The sequence below is a fragment of the Hippopotamus amphibius genome, chromosome 7 (assembly GCF_030028045.1).
Source record: "Hippopotamus amphibius kiboko isolate mHipAmp2 chromosome 7, mHipAmp2.hap2, whole genome shotgun sequence".
NCBI classification, from domain to species: domain Eukaryota; kingdom Metazoa; phylum Chordata; class Mammalia; order Artiodactyla; family Hippopotamidae; genus Hippopotamus; species Hippopotamus amphibius.
Genome location: NC_080192.1, coordinates 37,300,944 through 37,319,275, shown reverse-complemented (window position 1 = coordinate 37,319,275; position 18,332 = coordinate 37,300,944). Strand labels below are relative to the sequence as shown.

Genomic DNA, 18,332 nt, shown 5'->3' with positions numbered 1-18,332 from the left:
TCTAGCTATTTATTTTACATTTGGTAGTGTATATATGTCAGTGCTTCCCTCTCACTTCATCCCAGCTTCCTCTTCACCCCCTCCCAACCCAGTGTCCTCAAGTCCATTCTCTATATCTGCATCTTTATTCTTGCCCTGTCACTGGGTTCATCAGTACCATTTTTTTATATCCCATATATATGAGTTAGCATATGGTATTTGTTTTTCTCTTTCTGGCTTACTTCGCTCTGTATGACAGTCTCTAGGTCTATCCACCTCATTACAAATAACTCAATTTCATTCCTTTTTATGGCTGAGTAATATTCCATTGTATATATGTGCCACATCTTCTTTATCCATTCATCTGTTGATGGGCATTTAGGATGCTTCCATGTCCTGGCTATTGGAAATAGTGCTGCAATGAACATTATGGTAAGTTGGTACAGCCACTATGGAAAACAGTTTGGAGGTTCCTGAAAACACTAAAAACGGAACTACCATATGACCCAGCAATCCCACTACTGGGCATATACCCAGAGAAAACCGTAATCCAAAAAGAAACATGTACCTATGTAATCTTAATCTGATTCCAGACCTACCAGCAACTGACCTTCTTTCCCTTATGCTGGGAACAAGTGGTTCAGCACAGAAGAGGGCCAAACAGACTGTTGGTTTCCTTGGCCTGGGTCTATGCCCCACCCAAAAGGAAACTCAATTCCTTCTATTTAAAAATAGTAAAAATCAAATGACTTCAGATATCTTTTTACATAATTTCTCATTAACTGGAGTACTGCTGGGGTCTTATCAAACACATGGAAAATAGTAAGTCAAATAAGATATTACAAAAAACTTTTTGCAGTGATAAGCCACAGATTAGTCACCAGTTGTACATAATACCACTCATAAATCAAAATTACTATTACTGTACTTTAAACAGCCCTGGATATAAATTATTAATTTATCTATGTAGATATATTTATTCAATTATAGATGTGTTCAATCAGATATGTAATTAAATTCTTTCTAAGAGAATCAAGTTAATAGCAAGTAATGAGAAATTCAAATATATATATATGAGCATAAACCCACACATATACTATTTTTGAGAGAATCAAATTAGGAGCAATTAATGATAAGGGAAATCATAATGAACTTTTGACCAAGTCAAAACACAGTAACTTTTATTGCATGAATTACAAGAATATTTCATATTCCTGCCAAGTGATATAGCAAGTAAATGTTTCCATGTAAGAGCATGTCATACGTGTCATACCTTTTCATGGACCTTCTGGCCAGGTTCCAGCCCTTCAAGGTGTTCTGATTCTGTGGATCCCTCACTTGATGCCATTTTTCTTTGTATATGAACATTTTGTTCACGCAAGGCAACAATCTGCAAAATAAAAGCACTCTGCCTTTAAAATCTAAAATAGAGCATGAAGTACAAAAAAACTGAGTTTACTTGAATGTGGCTAAGAATTAATGAATACAAGCAAAAATAATCAGAAAATCAACATTAAATTTTACTCACATTATTTCAAAAATATTTCTAAAATTTAGGTTAGCATTCTTAATAATATTTATAATATTTATAGGAATGTGAAATTTACTTAAGAATATATTTTCTAGTTGGAAAATGTATCTATGTAGTTTGAAATGTTTCTAAATCAGTGGCATGATCCATATGTTATTAATTCAGAAATTACTTTTTAACTTATGAAATGTAATACAATTTGTATTAGTGTGAATTTTTTAAGTATAAAAGAAACATAAATGAAAAGATTGCTGACTAAAGACTATGAGCACATTCATCTTCCCTAAGAGACAGCACATCTGTAATTTTAAAACAAGCAAATAAATAAGCTGGTCTTAATTTTGTGCCACTATCATGAGCACTTAGAATTAAACTGGTCTCACTGTCATTATTTTAATGGCCATTATCCTAGCACTTCTAGTCCAAATATAGTTAATGTACAAAAAAAAATTCTCAGAAAGCAATGAATTCTTGCAAAATTTTAGCTCAGTTTTATACACACGATACTTTGAACTAAGAAACAGATTCTCAGATAGTTGTAGTTTAATTGATCTTAATAACATACAGAGTGGATGGGATTTGCCTGGTGGTTTAGCGGTAAAGAATCCGTCATGAAATGCAGGGGTTGCGGGTTCAATCCCTGGTCAAGGAACTAGGATCCCACATGCCAACTAAGCCCACCCGCCACAACTACTAAGCCCACACACCTCAACTAGAGAGCCTGTGTGCTGCAAACTACAGAGCCCACGCACTTTGGAGCCTGTGGGCCACACTAGAGAAGAGAAAACCTGCATGCCCACGCACCATAACAAAGATCCCACCTGCCGCAACAAAGACCTGACACAGCCAAAAAAAAAAAATAAAACAAACAAACACACAAACAAAAACCTTAGGAGATTAATGTTACTGTTTAAAAAATAATAATAATATACAGAGTGGAAAATCTCATTCTAGCATTTTTAAAATGGTGTTTTAAAATATATTTGCTATTTATACATATTATTTTGAAAAGTTTACATTACATTAATACCATAAATTTTTCATTTCTTGGCAAGTTTTATTGAGTCAGTATTGGTTCTAGGGGAAATCAATGTCCTTAGTATTTAGTACACAATACGTATTGAATCATGTTAAACTCATATGTTGAAATTATTAGAGCAACATGTCATACAGACAAATAATTATCAAATAAACAAAAGACATCAAGAGATGGGTATTTGTCCTGTTGCCTGCTACTGCTGCCCTTATGCCAATGATATGTTCATGAGAAAAAGTGATTCTGCATATGACCTCCAGTAATTCAACTCCTAACTTATCATTTCTTAAGGGCATATCACCACGTAATAAAGAACAGCTCTGTAAGAGCTCTTCTCTCTCATAGTACTGCAGTCACCAAATAATTGGTTCCCAACTCCCATTCTTGCCCATCAACAATCTCTTATCCACAGAGCAGTCAGATTCATCTTTTAAACTTCAGTTATACTGTGTCACTCCTTAGCTTTCTAAAGAACCTGTTTTCCCAACTTATTTAGCATAATTTTAAACTTCTTAACAAGGTCTATAATACCCTACATGATCCTTTGGCCACAATGGACTCCTTTCTGTCCCTCAAACAGACCTGCCACTTTCTCACCCAGAACTGAGAAACTTGCTGACCTTTCTGTCTGAAGCCTTCTTCCCCAGCGCAGACTACAGTTGACACAATCTCAGCTTTCAAAACTCAGCTGAAAAACATATTCCTCAGAGAAAATATACCTAGCCATTATACTTTTTACAATATATCTGTGTTTATTTGGGTGTGTATCTTACTCATTAAAATCTAATATTTTATACCTTTATTTACTTCGCTTGTTTATTTTGTTAGCAGAAGTCCTAATGATATCTCATGGGAAAATAATTTTCAAAGGAATACCTTGTTGAAAACAACATTTTCATATGAGGCAACACATCACATTAGTATGTGCAGGGATTCAATATAAATGTTGAATAAAATAATAAATGGATATGGAAAAACAAAACATGTAAACCTAATTTATTCAGAAATAACATAAGATAAAGATTTAGTGTGCTTGAGAATCTTCAGAGACATTCCTCTCATGTTAGTTAGTGTAGGAATGAATTACATCAAAGCAAACACAAGAAAGAAATAGTCCCTGGATATATCATTTTCATATTACATTCTTTATATCTTGTCTCTTGCAAAAAGCAATAATATTATATTACATCAATACATAATAAAACTTTATTATGAATTTTTAAAAATTAAAGACTTGTATGCTGACATTTCACTAAGAAAACATCCATGACTTAACTAATATGTTAAGACAAAAGTAATAATAAATTTTAAAATTATATGCATTTTCTTCCACTGTTTAATTGGAAGTGTGGAAAGACCTTTTTAAAAAGATATTTAAATGTCAAATTTAACTCTCAGTCTACAGAATAACTTTCATTCGTTTAGTAATTTAGATAAATATTAAAAATACGCCAGTGCCTAAAATAAAGCAGGCCATCTATGAAGATTTACTGAATGACTCAGTGAAAGGATAAATTAATGACCTTAATTTAAAAAGTCAAAACACCAAATTCAGATAGAAAACCTTACGCAAATATAGTTGTGCCACTATGTTAAAAAATTACAAACTTCCAGTTTTCATAAAATATATACATGACAATTAATTCTAAGAAAGACAAACTTTCAACCACTAACATGTAAACTTGACTTTTTCTAAAAAATCAATCCTGCAAATTAGATTTTTGAAACTGGAGAACTGATGCAGAATCCTCTATATTCTCTCATCCTAACATGATTATATTCTGTTCTATTTTTGCTCAATAACAAATTAACCTGGGTAGTTATGAAAGCAAAGCATCAGCATCTGATTTAATTATAGGTGTTAATAAGCTTGATTCTTCCTTTCACACTAGGGAAAGTGAGAGGTTCTCTCCTGTGAATACAACTTTTGGGATTGGGTCCGCCCTTCTGTGTGTTCAAAGGGGCAGAGAAGGTCAACTAGAAATCTGTAGCTGAAGGTAGCACAGGCCTCTTTAGGAAATTCTCCCAAAATGGCTTGACAAATGAATGCAGTAAGTGGCTTGAGAAGTGGTTTGCAAACTGCAAGCAAGTGGAATGAAAAGCAGCTGATAGCCTTAAAACGTTCTCTGGGTTCTACTGACAGACAGAGCTGCTAAAGGGAGGGCTCAATGCTTTGTCTAGAATAGTAAAGCAGGACTGGATCCCTCACTACTAAACAGGGTGACCTACTACAAATAGGATAGTGTGGTGGGTAGGAGGAATCACTTCTGGGGAGTCTCTGTTGCTTACTCAGTTGTTACAAAATGCAAGAATGTACTGGAAACCAACTATGTGCCAAGCACTGGGTTAAACTATTTTAATCTGCAAATTAGGTTTTATAATCCACATTTAACAAGTGATGAAACTGAGATAAAGAGAACTAAGGAATCAAATAAAAGTCCTTATCTTTATACTTTTTACCATGTCACACTGTTTCACATGGCTTAGCATCTGGGCTCTGTTCAGTCAGGGGAAGTGAACGGTGGGTGAGGATGGGGAGGAAGCATTTCCTTTCCCAGTACTGCTACCCTCCCACCCTGGAATCCTTTGTACTTCATTAAAGTATGCATCCCTCCCAGGACAGATTCTCGTGTAGGCAGAATTTTGCATGCACTTTCACACAAACCAATCCACTGAAGGCCCGTGGAACTCTGGCCAAGAGAATTTTCCACAATTGTTTTAAGTGATCAAGCATGATTTGTCAAGTGTTTGTTGATGTCTGTTTTAAAATGCCCAGCATTCATTCACATTCCTTTTGGTGACAACACCTTACACTTTCACTGGGGCATTTTCCTTTCCCACTTTAATCCTAGAGAGACTGTCAATCAGGGGGGCCAGAGCTCATGGCAAATGGGTGGGCACACGATCTAAGTTGGGGCAATCAGAACAGTCCTTGAGAGATGTTTCTGGCAGAGGTATGGGGGAAGAGTCTCTCTCTACTATGAAAGGTGAGCTGGTGGTATAGGCTCAGGATGCTGTTTGCCATCAGTTCCTCCTCACAGAGAGGCAGGTAGAAAAGCTAGAGCCCTGATGAATTACTTCTGCTGCTGATTTTAGCCATAATCAACTCTATTCCTGGCATTTCAGTAAAATGAGCCCCAAATTTCCCCTTTGTGCTTAAACTTGTTTGGATTGGTTTTCTGTCACTTGCAACTAAAAGGGTCCTTGCAAATACAGCAGGGAATGTGGAAGGCAACACAATATATGCAATAACTAAGTGGGAATTTGGAAAAATGACTACGAATTTATCAGGGAGACAGGGGCAACTTTTCAGGTAGACAGAAAAGCATGAGCTCTTTGTGTTCCTAGTACTATAGTGTTTAATATTCTGGTGGCAAAAAGTATCTGGAAGAAGATAAAAGAACCACAGGTGACTCACAAAGCTAAAGTACTTCAACAAAATTCTGGTATCCCTGTGATTCTTGCCCTCTGGCTTATTGCTTTGTCTGGACCCTTCTTTGTGTTTCCTGATAGGTCATCACACTTCTAACAGCCTGAATCACTGCTTCTAGGCACTCCCAAACCCATTATGTTTCTAAGGCAGCCTTCCAAGTTTTTTTTCTTTGAACCTTCGACTCTGTCAGGTTGTTTTTGGCTCTTATCAATCTCTGATAAGCTCTGACCTCACACAGTGGACTACTGGTAGTCTTGGTGGCCAATCTTCTAGACAAGAAAATTCCCCAGCCCCCATTCCGTTTTTCTACCAGACTATTTCAGGGATCCTAGCATGTCTTGCAACAGACTCTCTTCTATCCTCTTTCTTTGAAAAACAGTTTTCCTTGATGACCTGGAGAGATTCATTTATTTCACTAACATTCATTGATATTTCATTGATGATGTATCAGGTATTAGGAAAATTAATAGGAAAAGGCAGAAATTTTTTAATTCATCCTTGTTGGATGAGAGAAACTATAAACAAACGTAGGTGGAATACATTTTTTAAAAGGCGATAACTGCAAAGGGAAAATTAAAGCAAGGGAGGGACGCTATGAAGTGCAGTTTGATTAGGAATTAGGTGATTTCTGAGTATAGACTGAAGATGAGAGGGAGGAAGCAATATGGATATCTGGGAGAAAAACCTTCTAGGCAGAGACTTCAGAAAATGAAATTCATTATTGAAAACAAAAGTTTGAGATTCATAAAAATGTTTTAGTGAGTTCTTCACATGATGTAAGATGTCCTCTTCAGAAGATAGCTAAAAATGAAAGTTGACATCTTGGAAACTTCAGGTGTCAGGAAATACACAGAAACATGTGAGTCTTAAGAGAAACACGATTTAGAGAAAATAATAGAGACTATTTCATATCTCTATATTCCCTCATTTTGGGATTTCTCAAGTGTTTAAAATCTATTTATTTATTCAACAAATTTTCACTGATCACTGTTCTGAATATGAGGCACCACTGAGGAAAAAAATTCCTTCTCTCAAAAAGCTTGAAGGAAACAAAGAAACAAACAGACAACAACAATAAAATAACAGTCATTTAATGAGCTCTTACAATGTGCCAAAAACTGTGCTCAGCACTTCATATAAATTTGCTTCTTTACATCATCTTTTCAGCTATACTATCTTTTCTTTCCAAGTTCAAGGTTTCTTGAGAGCAGACTCTGAGACAAATAACTGCACACAAGTAGTTTATTTGGGAGGTGATTCCCAGAAGCACAGCATTCTCAAATATTCTTAAAAGGCCTTGGATGAGTCCTGACCCTTCTAGGTGTAACTGGTTGTATGACTTGGTACAAGTTTCTTAACCTCAAGTTCATGTTCCTCTGCTATAAAATGAGGGATAATAATACCTACATTTTAGTGTATTTGTACTGTGAAGTACTTAGTCAAATATGATGTACATTAAACATTATGTAAACATTTATAATGTAATAATGAAGATCACCTTTATCTTCTTATTCATGCTTTGCGTTCCAGCTTACTGAAGGACCTGCAGTCACACACACCCAAAATTCCATCTTGGCTGTGAGTTTTTGTATTCATTTGGAATGCTCACGCACAGAGATCCTAAAACCCTTGTAAATTCCTAAGTGACAACAGCACTCAGAACACCTTTTGTTCTAATGGGGGATTCTGAGTGGGCTCCTGGTTGGGGCTCATCACCAGAAGGACCAAGCCATGATTACAAGCTTGGAATTTTTAGCCCCACCCATCATTCTCCAGAATAGGGACAGGGGCTGGAAATGAAGTTAATGATTGATCATGCCTATGTAATGAAGCCTTCATAAAATTCCCAAAAGTTACAGGGGTTAGGGAGCTTCCATATCCACATACTGGGAGGGTGATGTACCCCACCTCCACAGGGACAGAAGGTCCTGAACTCGGGACTCTCCCAGACCTCAGTCTATGCATCTTTTCATCTGGCTGTTCATCTGTATCTTTTATCATACCCTTTAATAAACTGGCAAACGTAGGTAAATGTTTTCCTGGGTTCTATTAGCTGCTCTAACAAATTAGTCAAACCCAAGGAGCGGTTAGTGGGAATCTCTGATTTACACCCACTCAGTCAGAAGCACAAATGACAAATTGGACTTGGCAACTGGCATCTGAAGTAGGGTGGGAATGGTCCTGTGGGACTGAGCCCTTAACCTGTAGGATCTGATGCTACCTCCAGGTAGATAGTGTCAGAATTCAGTTAAACTGTAGCACACTCTGCTGGTGTTGCAGTGAATTGCTTAGTAAGGGAAAAACTCCCACACATCTGGTGTTGGAAGTGTTGAACGTGGTAGTAGTGTGAGAGTAAAGGAGAATCACAGGAGGTAGAATAGAATTTTTCCTTACACAACCTTCCTCCTTTTTAGCTCCTCTCAGTCGTCTTTCAGGTCTTAGCATACATGTCACTCACTTTGGGATGGGTGACACCCCAGTGACTTAAGTTACATAATTCTTTGGCATTCTCCAATAACTGATACCATACAAATTATCACTCTTTCGCACAATTAGCTGTTAGTTTTCTGACTGCCCATTTTGACACTGAGTGCCTTGAGACCAGAAACTATATCTGACTGATTATTTATTCCCAGTTTTTAGTAAACTCTCTGACAAGTAGAAAGCACTCTAGAAATATTTATAGAGTGTTGAATGACAACAGACTGTATGAATGGAAAAGACCTATAGGGAATTGCAAAATTGGATGGAAAAATACTTGAGAATGTATACATGGAGAAGAAAGTTATCCACCTAAAAGACCATATGAACTTGAAGTCTTTCCTAAAGTTCATATTACATGATTCTAGGTTAAAAAGGAGCCCTGGGCGTGGAAGAGCTCACTGGGGAAATAAAGAAAGAAACGAACAAGAAATATTGACATAGCCTTGTAGGATATTCACAACTCTCAGTGTGAGGAGGCAGACAAAGTTGAAGGCACAGGCAAGTGTAAAGCAGGATAGGAATAGGATCATGCAGCTTAAAGAAGTCTACAAGAGATATTCTATGAATATAAAGTAAGACGCAATTTCACTGTGTCTTAAAATATTAAAAAAATTTACAAGTGTATTGTAGCCTAGGTAATATGATTCAGGTGCACTGAAATACACACTGTGTTTATATGCTTTAGACTTAGAATAGATTGACATTAGATGGAAAGTGGAATTCCAAGGGTATCTAGAAATGTGTTTCTGCCAACAAAATTCTTAAAGTAGAAACAGAAAAGCAATGTAAATTAATTTAATTTTCACTTTTTTTCTTCTTCCTCATCTTTTTGAAAATGTCAACGTACAGGGTGTTTCCTTGAAGCTGGTTAAGGATGGAAGACAAATAAGGAATAGGAGTTTAGAAATTAAATTTCTAATTAAGAACTGCTAGCAGTAACCATAGCTGCTGTATGTCGAGCATCAATTATATGCCACATATGTGCAAATCAATTTACATACATTATTTCATTTAATCTTCCCAGTAACCTTATAAATTGGGTATTATTATTTTGAATTTGCAAATAAGGAAACTAACATAAAGGGAATAAGTAATATACTTGAAGTCATACAGAAAAAGATACGACAAAGAAAGGTTTCCAATCCAGGTATGACACCTTCAAAACGGATGGTTTTTAAGCATTATACTATAATGCCTTTTGAAAATTAATGAAATGATTCATTGCGTACACAATCCAAATATTTATCTAGGTCAGGACTACAGTTCTGTGGTCTGATAGCAGGGGAATTTACCTGCCCTGATTTGGCAAAACAATTTATACACAGAAGATACCTTCAATTATTTTTAGGAATAAAAATCATGCTGTTTACATTATCATTTTTATTTATAACTCTTTTGAGGCACAGGCATTTCAATTTACCTTGAAAATTTCCCAGCTACTTTTTAAAATAAATCATGTCTACATCCTCACGCTAATTCTCCAGGGATCTTTATTTTGATGCTTTTAAATTCGTATTTGCCTTTACCTATTTAACAACAACTTCCAGACAGTGCCCACATCTAATTAACAAAGATTCTTTTTATCTATTTTTACCCCAAACTCAATTAACAATTCCAAGAGTGAGACTTACAGAAGTCTCACTACGCCAACACATAATTTGCTTCTATACAGATAACTTATTCTAATTTAGCTGAATTCCACGCTTAGGTTACACTGAGGTTGCAACATGCAAAAAACAAAGACAAGAAACTAGTAGAACAGTAGGGATTTACAATTGACACTTAAACCACTCAACTCTCCAGACACAATAGTTTGGATTTGTGTTGTTATATATTAATTGGGAAACCAAAAAGATTGAGACACATTCAAATGGAACTAAGGACACTAAGCCAATAGCAATTTCACTTTCCAGCTATGGCTTTTGGACATTACATTTATAAGCATCACTAAAGTATATCAAAACCAGTGAAAAGCAACTGTAGTCCAATGCAGTTTGATTAGCTCATGTGTAATATTAACTTTCAATGTTTTTTAGTGAGAATGGATAGACCGAAAACTTGTGAAATGGAACTGATCCAATGAACAATCAAATTGTCTTGATACGGAAATCAGAGGTTTGTATTGTGAGGATTCACCTCTTGCCAAGTTTAAAAAATAGTTATTTAATTAATGATTTGAAGAATGAATCCATTTATCCTAATGAATGATCAAATAGCTTGGTAGTATTTAATTTGGTGGTTGTTCTGAATTTTTACCACTACAGTATCTCTATGCAGTCAATAAATATTCACTGAGTGAATAAAAACGCACTACATTCTTTTATTTTTAACCTCTTTCACTTTGGATGATCAGCCTTCCCAATTCCCATTAGATGAATTAACTGGATGTTAAAATTTAAATGCACATCACCAGTAAGTTTCTGGTGACCCTCTGATGAAATATATAGTACACAAACAGTGCATGAAATTTGGCAATTTACAAATTTTACCTCTGAACTGATTTTGCTTATATCTAAAAACATAAAGATAACTTGTCTGACTTCTAAGCTTATTTAGTTTTTAATGATGAAAAAATTCTTTTAAAATAATTTAAAGATTTTTTAAGACCATTCTTAAAACAGTAACTGTCATTCAAAACTGTTATTATTAGTCTTAAGTTTAAGACAATGGTTGCAAGAACAATAAAATCTCAAATGTTTCCTTAGACAGATTTGTTTTTACAGTAAATGATTATGATCTCTGTTTCCAATGTTAACTCTAATAGTCAACAACAGTAATTTCAATAATAGCTGTATTTTAGTATAGTTATTGACACGTAATTCTGACATAAACTACAACTCTCTACCAAACTATCTCTATTCTGTTCATTTAATTGGTATTTCGATCATTACATTGTTTTGATACTTGGTTACTCTTTATTTTTATTTATTTCCACTATTCAAATAGTTCTCTAATGTTTAAAACGATAATAAAGTCAAATGCTGGCATTTGCATTAGAAGCATATAAATGGCTTCAGAAAATACAAAACAACTTAAATTGGACAGAATTAGTGGACATTAAGGCACAGTACTGACTGTTATAGTAGATCAGCAGCTAAGAACGGCATTAGGTGAAAGAATAGTAATAAAAATGGCTAAGGAAGCTATTAGTGAGGTAAAGTAGCAGAATTAAACCAGAGAATAAAAGCAAAAAAGAAGTCCTAAAGAGTTTCCCAAAAGTGTCAATAATAGGAAAACACATACTGAACAAATTTTACTTTTCACTGCAAGAAAGCAAGCCTCAGTTGAAAATATAAATAAGCAAATAAATGAGGAGGGGTGGAAAATATTCACTGAGGTAAACAAACTGAGAAGTGCAACAACATCATGTGTAAAACAACTGCAATAATTCAGTGTTGAGTGCTGAGAATGGCGGCAGCAATTTAGTTGAAAGTTTTGAATGTCACAGAAATAGTACATTGCAATCTCCATCACCCTGGAAGATACCATTGCTAATAACTTCTCCCCTTCATGAAGAAGACAGCAGAATCCTACTTAAAAAATAAATTGTTTAATTAAAAAAAAAGAGGCCATTTGATTGAGGTGGTTCTAATGCCAAAGCGACCTACAGAAGCAAGCCAAAATCTAAGCCTGTAATGCCTCAAGATTATGAAACCAAAGCACTTAGGATAACCAATAACAAAGAGCTAAGGCTAGTTAAGGCTTTAAGCTATAGCCAATCAAATAATTTCTCTTCTTTGCGTCTGCACTGTATCTGAAGCTTTTCCCTGGCTCCTGTGGTGGAGCACTCCTGATCACTTCTGGTTTGGTACCGCTTGATTTGAATTGATTTTTTTTTTCAGATAAACGCCTACAAATTTTTAATGTGCCTCAGTTTATTTTTTAACACTTGTCTCACAAGGGAAAAAGCAAATAGGAATTACTAAAGATATTGATTATGGTAAAGTACTTCTTGACATAGGACAAAGGCTTCCTTCTTTACACTCCCCACAATCACTACCACTAGGCCCCTTACTCTCTAACGTCAGAAGCATCAAAATATGCTTATTCGGTTAGGGCTTCAGTTAAAGACAGAGGGACAACTGACTGCAGTAATTATCCCTCCTCCTCCAAACAAATAAAAAAGAAAGCAAAATAAGGAGACAGTTATGCTGAGAAGAGGGTCACAGCAAACTGAATAGTCTGATGAGTCCTTACATGATCAGTTTATAGAGTAACAAGTATGCTCTGTGACTAAGAGTCTCTCTCTTCAAAAGTCTCAATATTTATTTTTTTATGAATCATGCTGACATGAATAAAAGTTTCTTCTTTAGTTATTTCATGTGTACTAAGTAGTATTGAAATTCATCAAGCAAACACTGATTATTAAATTAATAAAGGTAGGTCTACATAATATTAATCACATCTCCGTCAGCTGTTTATTCAACTGCGGTTCATCTGCTGTCAGGAAATTTGGGATGTTTTAGAATGAACATTCTGTTTTAGTAATCCAAACATGCTATATTTCCATCAACAAATATTTGAATCCTTTCAAATATCACATTAACATTCATGTCTGTGATCTGAGTACTAACCAGGCTAGGACCCTGCTTAGCTTCGGAGATCAGACAAGATATCCAGAGCATTTGGGGGGTTGGGGGCAGGGGATAATCTGGAGTTACTGCTCAATGGATATATGGTTTCAGTTATGCAAGATGAATCAGTTCTAGAGATCTGCTGCACAACATAGGGCCTGTAGTTAGCCACACAGTACTGTGCACTTTAAAATATGTTAGGAGGTGTTGAAATAATTTTCTAGGTCCAATAGGGGCCCACATCAGCAAACCAGACCTCAGGTAACTTAGGTAACTGTGTCCTCATAAATGCTCTGCTTCACCAGAAAAGCAGTGTATCCCGTTAGTCAACTCCAAATGCCAAGCCAACTCTGGGCCTTCACACCCCTAACAAGGTGAACAATGTGGTCCCGGCCACTCAGATATTTCCTGTTTTCCTCTTCTGTGTTCTTTATTCTTTATCTTATAAAAGTGTTTTGCATTCAATTCCATTTTGCAGTTTGGAAAAGAGACTGTCCATTTCATGAAGTGTTAAATAGAGCTGGTTTGTATCACCTAAATTGTTTTCTTTCAATAGTTTTTTAATGGAGGATAGGTCTCATCTAAGTGTGATGACAAAAACAAAAATAAAAACAAAACAAAACTGACAAAAGAACACAAGGACATTTTTCGAGGTGATATATATGTTCATTACTTTGTGGTGATATACTGCAAGTGTATGCATATGTCTAAAATCATCAAAATGTATACTTTAAATAAGCATATTTTTTGTATGTCAATTATACCTCAATAATGCTTAAAAAAACAAAATGGCCAACAAGCATATGAAAAATAAAATAAAATAAATCACTTTGGAGATGGACTATACTATCCTTTCAGCACCATGAGTTTTGACCTCCTCAGCCAAGCAGGGCTAACACTGTAAGTACACAGTTACTGGTTTTGCTTTGTTTTTTTCCCTACAATCAGGGCAGAAGTGACAAAATTATAGGCTGTGTCCTGGAACAATTCCTTTTAGCTCTGTTATGCTAAGGGAAAGAGTCTTAAGGGAAAGAAAAGCATTTCAAAGTGCTTGAAAGTACTCGAGAAAATGTAGAAGGCAGAAACAATACCCGTTAGTCATTCTTGCATATAAAAAAGCAAGACAGGGCAATAAAAAGGATTTATCCATTTAGTTCTTTCCTTAGAAATCACAAAAGAAGCATACTAAACCCATTATTCTGAACAATTCCTTTTAAAGCAATCCATTTGCTTGGGTTCTAATGGTTATAATCCTGCATTATATTCAATTGCATACATTCCAATTTTATTTTTATGTGATTTTTAAATGTGTACATATAATAAAATGACAGAATGGGAAGGGTCCACAACTTACGTGGTCTTTATACCTTATTTTTATGAGTGAAGAAAATGAAATTTATAGAGAATGAATGATAAACCTCTTCCCATTCCCAATAAATTGCCACTTGGTCAGTCCCACCATGGACACACACTCCACCTCTCCAGATCTCAATTCAATCATCTTATTAAAAAGGAGTCAAACAGTATCATGGCTAAAAAGATCAAAATCAACATCAATACCAATAATATTTACTGAAAGATACCACATGCCAAGCACAGTTTTAAGCACTCTACATGAGTCACCTACAAATTGGCATTTGCCATTGACACTTGATATCTACCTCTACAAGGATTGCATTATGAGTTCTGCAGCTGCTGACCTTCAACACCCTCCGAAAGCAGTTCAGGGCGGAGATCAGGAATGAGGCACTCTGTGCTCTGGGAAAAACTGGCAGAACAGTTCTTCAGGAAGATATTTTCAGGAGAAGATTTTATGAGCCTAATTCTGGCATCCTCTCATATCTAGAAAAGCACTAAAAGCCTTCATGGTGATGTCTGCTCCTCGTGACTAGCAGTAACCTTCCGCAAAAAATATGTGCTTGATTGCATGCACTCCCCCATCACCAAAATAAAATTCTGTACTGACTTTCACCCCCTATCGCTTTGGAGAAGTTTCTCAGAGCTATGTGAAATGCTGTCGTCCGGGTTATAGCCCTCGTTTTGCCCCAAATAAAACTTAACTCACAACTCTCACATTGTGCATTTTTTTCAGTCGACAATGTATTAAATTATTTAACCCTCACAACAACCTAATGAGCTAAATTTTATTAGAATTGAGGTAATTGAGGCAAAGAGGTTATAAGGAAATTGCCTACAGTCACAGAGCCAGCAAGGAGCAGAACCATTTAGGGGGAAAGTAAATTCCCCCAAGTGGAGATTACAGCTCCTATTTAGAGTACGCTTACTCCTTTCCTTTCTTGTCATCAGCCAGGGCAGAATATATTCACAGTACCCAACTGAATAGTCTAAACAGAATGAAGATTTTGTACTTGCCACCTTCTCTCTACTTGCCCACACTAACTTCTAGCCGCTCCTTACTATCCAGTTTTCATAGAACATTTCCTATTATTGTCTCCTTCTTTCGACTGTGATACATATCTCACTGTGTTGTAATCTGCAGTTGATGGGTTCTATGTCCTATATTTACGTTCTATTTAGATCAAGATTCTTATTAGTAGTTCAATATCATCGTGATGCTTCTTTAAAATGCAGATGCCATTTTAATAAATTTGCATTTAATATTCTTCCAGGTGACCATTATACACCCTTCAGTTTGAGGACCAATGCATAGGAAGTCTTTCAGCACAGAGGATTTTTTCCTTGTCTATTGCTGTATCGCAGGTAGAGGCAGCAGCCCAGTAAAAGGCAGCTGAAGGCTGTGACAGAGTAAGCCTCTAGGACATGAGCTAAGTGATCATGCAGTGCAGGGGTGGCCAACTACAGCCTTTAGGCTGTCATTTTTGTCAGGCCCGCAAGCTAAAAATGGTTCTCACATTTTTGAATCGTTGAAAAAAATCAAAAGAAGGATAATACTTTGTGATACATAAAAATTGAAACAAATTCAGTTTCTATTGTCCATAAATATATTTTTATTGGAACAGGCCCAAGCTCATTTATTTACCTAATTGTCTGGTCGCTTTTGCTCTATAATGGTAGAGTAGTTGTGATAAACAGCTTCTAGCCCACAGAGCCTAAAATAGTTACTAGCTGGCCCTTTAAAGAAAAGTTTGCTGATCCCTGGTATAGTGGCTCATGTCCATCTCTTTCTTTAAAAACTATTCAAATGAATAGTGAAAGTCGGAATTATGACTCTACTTCCTGATTTTTAGACTTATTCTCTCTATTCACTTTCACACATTATTTCCAATTTCATTTAAATCAGGAGAAACATAGAATAAATTATCCCTGAAATGCAGTTACTTGATGAAATGGACCTTTTTTTTCACATACTCTGTGCTAAACGAGTGTCTAAATAGGAATGTTTCAGATGGCATTGGTTAATATTACAAAAGTAAGAGCTGAGAAAAAACAGAAAAAAACTAAAAATAAGTGTGGACTATATTTGCAGTGCTTTCTATCCATAGCTCTGTGTAACTTGTTTTACAGGATTTTTCTCTACCTAAAATTAATTTTAAATTCAAAAATTCCTAACATAAGCTCTTTGAGGGCAGGGAATTACTTCTTACTTGGTTACTGGCATGTCCTGAAGACCCAAAACAGTACTTGGTACCTGTCCAGCAGATTTTATAGAGTACTGACTGAGATCATGAACCATGAAGTAGAATTCAGGTTCTACCACTTTTTTGACAGTATGAACTTCAGTTATTTACCTTCTCTGTGCCTTTTTCCTTTTCTATAAAATGATAGTATTTGTAAGAGTCACACAGCTTGTAAATGGCAGACTGACTCAAACCTGTTTGTCTGCTTCAAAGCCCACGATTTTTCTCTACTATATCCCTACTCTAGTTCTCAACTGTAGTCTCAAATAAGAATCAAACTATATAATTTTTTAAAATGCAGATAGCCAGGGCTCATGCTAACAATGAATCAGAATCTCTGGATACATCTGTATCTTTCAAATGCTCTACAGGTGAGGCTGGTGTGCAGCCAGGATGGAGAACTAGTGCACTAGGGTGGACAACCTTCCTATTTCTCCTGTTTAAGAGAGGCTTCTGTGTATCAGAAAGAATAATTTTTGAAAGGGTTATCAGTAAATTTCTCTTTTTCTAATAGTGAAAAAGAGAAAGAAAAAATTAACTTCTTTTCCTCCCCTAGTCCTTTTGTTCTTGATAAAACAGAAATATTAGTGACAGTGCAAATCCATCCACTCCTTGGACAGAAAATGGCTATACCTCTGGGAATCAGTGGGAAATAATCAATACATTGTGAAGAGTTTTTAAAAGTAGGGATTTGAAGAAATGAATAGACTCAACAAAAGAGCAATTGCTCAATTATTTACTAGCTGTGTATTTCAGGTGAGCTACTCTAAGCTTTAGAACCATGTTTTCTGCATCTTTAAAATAGTGACAGTACATTCTGCCTTATTAGGTGATGAGGTGTTTCCAGGATCTCAATGAATTCTCGCTGTTAATAACAGCAATTATCTCATAATGAGGGGATGCATAAACCAGAAGGTGAAGAGAGGTTGAGGCTGCCTGGAAGTATGTGAAAATGCAGCATTTAAGTGCCTGACCCGGCCCAGTGCCCTCAAACAGTAGGTGCCCCCCAAATATTTCTGACACTATAATCTAACTGTATCGCCATTTTCTCTTAAGAAAACTATATTTTTCTTTCTCCTACTCTCTTCCACATTTCCCTCTCTCTCTCCCTTTCTCTCTTCCTCTCCCTCTCTCACTTTCTCTCTTGTTAATTGATTTTATAAAATTTCCTCAACACATATTCTGATTCCACTTAATAGGTTTTTTCCTCCTTATCTCCCAACTGCAGTGTTTTCTGAGTAGAAAATAACATATTAGCTTTATCAGTGTGTTATTCAATAAGGAGATATTATCAACACTAAATGTTCATTAGAAAAATCTTCATTTAAAGATAGACAGTTAGGATGATCTCCAGTTGTGTAGTAAAGAATTCACCTTTGCCCAAAAAGAAGTCAGACCTCTGCCTTCAGCTTTTGGAGGTAATCTGCATCATGCCTGACAGCAATGTCTTCATGTAGAATGAGGTCTAATTACAGTGGATCTTAGGATGGACACTTAATAGTCTTAAATTGGGACTGGTAACATCAGAAAGACAAATAATATGATTTAGGAGGCTTTGTGTCTCGACCCAGAGGCTGAGATCAATCACATGGACAATCAAACCGTTATGCTTATGTAATGAATAAAAGTCAATAAAAACTCTGGACAGTCAAAGCTTGAGTGAACTTCCCAAGTTGGAGAATTATCTCACATCAAT

General features: G+C 35.8%; 1 protein-coding gene across 3 annotated transcripts in view; it reads right to left on the bottom strand.

Moving 5' to 3' along the window:
- Positions 1-18,332, bottom strand: part of PPFIA2 (PTPRF interacting protein alpha 2) — a 451,253-nt gene that overhangs the window by 150,061 nt on the left and 282,860 nt on the right. For all 3 annotated transcript variants that reach the window (XM_057741285.1, XM_057741284.1, XM_057741283.1), the window contains one exon: positions 1,253-1,369. In XM_057741285.1, coding sequence (XP_057597268.1) covers positions 1,253-1,369 — 117 coding nt within the window. The remainder of the gene's footprint in view (positions 1-1,252; positions 1,370-18,332) is intronic.